The sequence below is a fragment of the Limulus polyphemus genome, unplaced genomic scaffold, assembly GCF_000517525.1.
Source record: "Limulus polyphemus unplaced genomic scaffold, Limulus_polyphemus-2.1.2 Scaffold501, whole genome shotgun sequence".
In the NCBI taxonomy this organism is placed as follows: domain Eukaryota; kingdom Metazoa; phylum Arthropoda; class Merostomata; order Xiphosura; family Limulidae; genus Limulus; species Limulus polyphemus.
The window spans coordinates 289,443-296,045 of record NW_013666111.1 but is presented as its reverse complement, the minus strand read 5'-3'; the positions used below and the strand labels follow the sequence as shown (position 1 = coordinate 296,045).

Here is a 6,603-nt window from a genome sequence, read left to right as displayed (position 1 = left end):
CGAGCGCCCTAACCACCTGATCATGCCGGGCCTATATGTGATAGAGTTAAATAAATGACTATTTTCAATTATTAATTGCCCTCGTTATTTCCCCCCAGTGCCACAGCGTTATGTCTGCGGACCTACAAAGCTAGAAACCGGGTTTCGATACTTGTGGTGGGCAAAGCAAAGATAGCCCATAGTGTAGCTTTGCGCTTAACTACAACCAAAATTGACCTCGTTATTATAACAATGTGTTTAAATTCATCAAACATTTTACTTAATTCCCATACAGAATAGGGCCGGGTGTAGCCTAATAGTTAAAGTGCCTGGACTATGAATCCGAAGGCTCATGGTTCGCAGTTCACATTCAGTACTTTTGGGCCGTGGGTGCTTTATACAAGCAATATTAATATTCCATTCTATTGTTTGGTCAGGCAAAAGTATCTCAAGAGCTGGCGACGGGTGTTATTGACTTAACTGCCTTTCTTCTGGTCTGCGACTTTGAAATTAGGGACAACTATGCGCAAAAATTATGAAATAAAAAAACCTATAGAATAACCCCCAAAATGTAAGTAACCCATAAAAAAAAAAACCAAGTGATACAGAGATACTAACATGTTATTATTAGTTCTCTGCTCTAAAAGGTAGACATACTGTCGATGGGAAGACAAAGAATTAAATAAGTCATCAGAGCTCTTTGCACTATTTTTTTTAATAGCATGATAAGAAGGTTGATCTGTTATGAAACCATTGTACATTACGAAAACAATAATAATCTGATTGTAATATCTATTTCTGTTCACATCCTAACAGCCTACTGGTTTTATCAGCTCAAAGTAATATATTTCTTTTTGGGAGTAGTCTTAGGGCTTTGATAATTATGAAACAAGTACTCGTTCAACCACATCACTACTTGAAATATGTTAACATCAGAACATATATACATATATATACGCACACGTGTTTATATTACACGAGTGTTTTATAGAAAACCGTATATACAACAACAATAATCATAACATACTATTTAAACAGGTTTGAGCCTTAGTATATTTTTGCCAGTCGCCAGATAACTTAGTTTTGGCCAAAAGGATTTGGTTTGAACTTCGCGCAAAGCTACACGAGGGTTATCTGCGCTAGGTGTCCCTAATTTAGCAGTGAAAGACTAGAGGGAAGGCAGCTAGTCATCACCACCCACCGCTAACTCTTGGGCTACTCTTTTACCAACGAACAATGAGATTAACCGTCACATTATAACGCCCCCACGGCTGAAAGGGTGAGCATGTTTGGTGGGACGGGAATTCGAACCCGCGACCCTCAGATTGCGAGTCAAGCGCCCTAACCACCTGGCCATTGGCCAAAAGGAATACCCGGCATAAAGAGAAATAATTATACAATTAAAAAGAATATAACAATTACATGTATTGATCAATAATGAATCTTTAGAATTACGAAATCTAAGCTAAATTATGATATAACCTCGCGGTGAGCAAAGTGCGAGGCGCATCCCCAAAGTGAGGAACAGAGAGTCGGGGGGGGGGGGGTTGACTATAGGAGCACATAAACTATATCTTAAAGTACTAATTTATAAGTAAAGACGTTTCAAAAACTACTATACAAATATTACTACTATGAAGTAATATAGTAACAACAATTAACCTGGGAAAATAACATGTACAGTATATGCGAAAGTAAGTCATAGGGATGCGGAGGGCATAATTATAATTTCTGTTTCATCTGTTTATCTATTATCTTAAATATGGTCTGTTTATATCTGAATCTTTATGACACCATATTCACGCTCGATACGGCTTTGTCGCTTTCTTCTCGTGTACTGTGCTGTTTTCTCAATATTAGCGTGTTTCGAATCGTTTTTATTCTCATATTTTTCTTCCTTGCACGTTTATAAACACTTTTTTCTTTTTTTACTACAAATTTCTTAAACCTATCCATTTTGATTTGGTTTAGTAACATCGGAGCAATACCGAGACTCTGTCTGGCAAGGAGCCAGGGAAGATTAATTACAGTTCTGCAGATATTTTCCATCGATTCTGTTGCATGTTGAAGTCTTAAAGTATGCACAAATTTTTAGAAAACCTTTCCTTAGTCATATTAAAACAGTTGCCATGTGTACATGATCTTCATTATGCTAACCCTAATGATAATGTTATCGATTGTTTAATTATATATATGCATAACATTCTATGTTTTGTTTACGGATTTAAAAAAAATTAATAAATTAAATGGCAATATCTTTTTATTGCTGTATACGTAATATTAATAACATTACGTAGACATCGGAAACAAAACGTGCGTGTGGGGAGAGGGGTAAAAGTTGAAGCGAATCAAGCCTGAAAGAAGTGTATCTGCAGAAGGCAAGTCAGGAAATCAGGGATACGCTCTCTGATTATTATTATTATTTTTTTTTTTTTTGCAAAGAAAGCGTGGCAATTGGAACTTAGTTTAATGCAGTAAGGCCATGATGCAAAGGAAATCAAGGAAAATCACAAGCAAAGTTAAATTGGAAATATGCGGTTTAATGACCAACTTATATGATTTTTTTTACCTTAATCACGACTACCTTTTTAAGTCTTTCATCTCCAGTTATCTGTTTATAGTCATCCACTATTTTGGACTGAATATCTAACTTTGTTGTGTGGAGATCGTAAACCTATCGAAATTTACGGGAGGCCAATGAGGATGCTGACCCCCTGTAATAGAGAACCAAACCACTGTCTGACGCTTATACATTACATACATATCACTTAATGTTTTTAAAAATACAACAATTACTATATTTGGGAAAATTGCTATTGACTTGTGTTTCTCTTTCTCTGTAGGTGTATGTAAACAGTGTTACTTTGTGCTACTTAAATAAATTGATGTGGCATTGTACAACTACAACAGAAAGAGCAGCTGTTGTAACCGTACAAAAACAGGATGTTGACTTTCTCCACATACGATAGTGTACACATACTGCGAAGTACAAGAGAAAGTTAGTAACGTCTGTATTAAATGTTATACGCAGAAATTAAAAAATACAATTAGGAATTGAGTTAGAAAATCATTTCTGATTAAGATGAAATTTGTTTTAACTGAATGGAAGGAAACTACACTTTTCTTTGAATTAGAAACGTGTTTTACTGAGTTATCAGGTTTTTGTTAAAACTAAAAACATTATTTATAAAAACGTTTACCTATGTTTAGTTAAAAAATATACTGAATGGTAAAATACTCTTCACTTCTGTTTCATTTGATAAATTTGTGTATATCCATGTTGAAAACGGAAAATATTGTAATGATTATACGATAATCTAGTGTTGAATTCCTAACTGATGTATAAGGAAATTGTTTTTTCATAAGTTGTTATAGGCTTTTTTTTTACCTTAAAATAAATCTAATTTCACATACTCACAAAAACAGTGTATTTATTAATCACGGTATTTTTATCAACTTTTTATGAAACTATATCGAATTGAGTTTTAAAATTTTAATTTTAGATTCATTGCCATAAATATAATTTTGCTGAAAATTTTGTACTTTACAATGACATCATATTTAACCCTAAAAAGTAACGATAACCTAGTAAACGTTTTTGTCAAACCGCTATTATTATTACATATTGTCGCTCGTGGTAGTTCTTGATGAATAATTACTGCTAATATATTAGATATTATTACTAATATATTAATAGTGTGAACCTTGACCCAAAGAGTTATTAGAAAATTAAGCTCGTGTAAGAAAAAGACCAAATGACTTGTTTACCGAGTATATTAACACAGTATAACATCAATCAATACTCGTAATAATTTGCCCTTGCTAAGTTAGGGTAGGCTTCTACTACAGCCTCATTGCGATGTTACTTCGTTAGTGTTAGGACATTTATATACATATTAATGGTATACGGTAAATTGAGTAAGTTTAAGTCTCTAAGTTTAATTTCTGGATAGTAAATAAGATATCAAATAACCGGAAATAAAGTTAATTGTTCTGGATTTTTATTTGCATTCAAAAATACCTTAAAATAAACAATGTAATAAATTAAACCTCACATTCGAATTAAGTGATCCAGGATTTTGGCTCTGAAACTCTTAAGAAGGCCTCTAATTCCAGCTTACGCTGACTAGACTAGCCATATAAAAACTTAAAACTAAAAGTGACAGAGTTACCGAGATAGTACCATTGTTTGGTATTTTGGTAAAACACCCACAAGCTATAATTCGTCAAAAAAATAAACAGTACAGTAGACTAATTATCTATAAGTTAACCTAAACATGGCCTACCTTCAACGGTTTTACTTTCCATAGTGATATTTGTAGCTGGTTATGTCCAAATATAGCGAGCCTGAAGTATTCTCAAGCACCATCAAAAGCGTTTCATTGAATGTGTTTTTCCCTTCGAGTGTTATGGTAAAGTGGATCGGCTCCAAATTTGTATAGCCTTGTCGCGTGTTATAGCTCGCGTCAGTGAAAAATTTTCTAAACAGTACAAGTCAGTAAACAGTTCTTTCGCGTATTAGAAAATATGTTTCAACTTTATATGTATATCTTTTCTCTTCTGACATCAAATGTGTTTTATTGCACGATGCACGGTAAACCAGTTTCAGATAATTCACTCGGATTCAACCTTCCCGAGCTCACATCAGCGTCTCAACAGAAGGACCGGCCTCGTTTCCCATAAAAGGAAAATCGAGCATTGACGTCACTAAAGACGACATTGTGACGTTTAACTAAGGCTTGCTTCTGCTACGATTGTTGATCTCAAGCATCATCACTTCAGCAGCTCATGTCAGAATAATCAATTCAATAAAATAATAAAAAACTTCCGGTCCTAACCAAGATTTAATAAATTACGACGAATACGAAAATAAGACGTTTAATATTAAACAACTAATTAATGTTTTGATTTTGTCGTTACATATACACACACACAAGAAATTTATTTCATTTATAAACATCCGTTTGAGAACACATTTTTCTGATTATTATACGATAACAACACCAGTAAAATAACTTATTGCTCGATATTTGGTGTCATCAGAAGCTTATCATTACCAGTTAGCATTTCGGACAATCAAGAATTTAGATACTTTAGAAAAGCTGTAATTTCTGTCATCAAAATTTTTATTTTTCAAATTACTGAACATAACAAGAGAAAGGGACATTGGGACTTTCTACGAAATAAGTTGAAAACAAACTGGTTTTGTGTACAAAAGCATAACTGTTAACGACTTAAGTAAAAAAAAAAAAGGATTAGCTACCAAATTTGGTATATCCATTTATTACTTTGTTTATTCAATACGTTAATTACTCCTGGTCTTTTATGGTTCATGGTCAAAATTACAATTGAGTACAGAGCTTTTTAAGTTGGATCAAATTTTAAATACATTATGTAGAAAGGTTGAAAACCGACAGCAAGTCGGCCAAATAACACACGTTAGTTCAAAAATTGTTAGTTAGATTTGTTTTAATTTTTACTGAGACGGTAAGACTAGCGCAAATTCGATGACATTTAAGAGCACTGGTAAGTTAATTTCGTTGGCGGCTGAAGACTGCCGAAAATAGATTCATTTATTAACTTTTTTTTTTAACTGAAACGGTACGATAACAGCAATTTTTAACAACAAAACTCAAGTAGCTTTACTCATCTCTCTTTTGAATAATACTGAAAAAAATAATCTTATTACTAAGAATTGTCGAACAAGTTCAGTTTGTTTGTAGTTAAGCTACACAATGGGCTATCTACGCCGTGCCCACCGCACAATCGAAACCTAATTTGTTGGGTGATAAGCTCTCAGATCTTCCGCTGAGCCAATGAAGAGCAGATTATTTTTAATGAAAGATTAGTACAATAAAATAAATCTATAGTAGAACTGCAAACAAGAAGTTTTAACGTGTAAGATTCCGTTTACTAACTACTAAAATAAATTAAAACACTTGATGTACCATACAAGCGACACCTTCCGGGGAACGCTGGCAATAAAACTGTTACTATTATAAATTAATTTAAAGTATTTCATATCACAGAAACTTATTCTGTTTAAAATTGTTCGATTGGTTTTGATTACTTAATAAAAATATACACAGGACTGACAATCTAGGCATTTTATCTTTTTAATGTAGTATTTTATATATTGAGGATAGTTATGTATTTCATTTATAAAATTTTTGAAAGTCTAAAAAAAAATCAACGAGATATAACACTATCATATTATTGTTTGATTGCGAATTTTATTTGGTTAAAACACCACTTACACTGGAGAAAATATCAGGAACAAGGTTCTGTGGGAAGCAGTGTATAATAACATAATGATAAAACACTAACCATATAAATGTCACATAGTGAAGCAATGCAGTTCATTTTCTATTTTATTTTGTATAAATATAAGCTCAAATTAATGAAATAGAGAAAATATAAAAAAGCGAAACATCATGATTGAGTTCTTACTATCAGTTCTCATATATATTAGTATATTGTACGTCATTATTAAAATAAAGATTTCTCTTAATTTGTCCATTGCGGCTCCAAATAAGAGGGGGGAAAATATTGTTTCACATCCATCTTTTGTGTCCCCCAAGACACCGCCCAGAAAAGTTTTCGTTCAAATTCCAGCTACGGTTA

General features: G+C 33.0%; 1 protein-coding gene across 4 annotated transcripts in view; it reads right to left on the bottom strand.

The window, feature by feature from the left end:
- LOC106458690 overlaps window positions 1–4,642 on the bottom strand; it is a 50,454-nt gene extending 45,812 nt beyond the window's left edge. For 2 of the 4 annotated variants that reach the window (XM_022384951.1, XM_013918225.2), the window contains exon 1: window positions 4,266–4,642. In XM_022384951.1, coding sequence (XP_022240659.1) covers window positions 4,266–4,287 — 22 coding nt within the window. In that variant the 5' untranslated portion in view covers window positions 4,288–4,642. Of the gene's footprint in view, window positions 1–2,548; window positions 2,694–4,265 lie in introns of all 4 variants that reach the window. The other 2 variants (XM_022384952.1, XM_022384953.1) reach the window with 2 other exon arrangements.
- Between the last annotated feature and the right edge of the window lie 1,961 nt (window positions 4,643–6,603).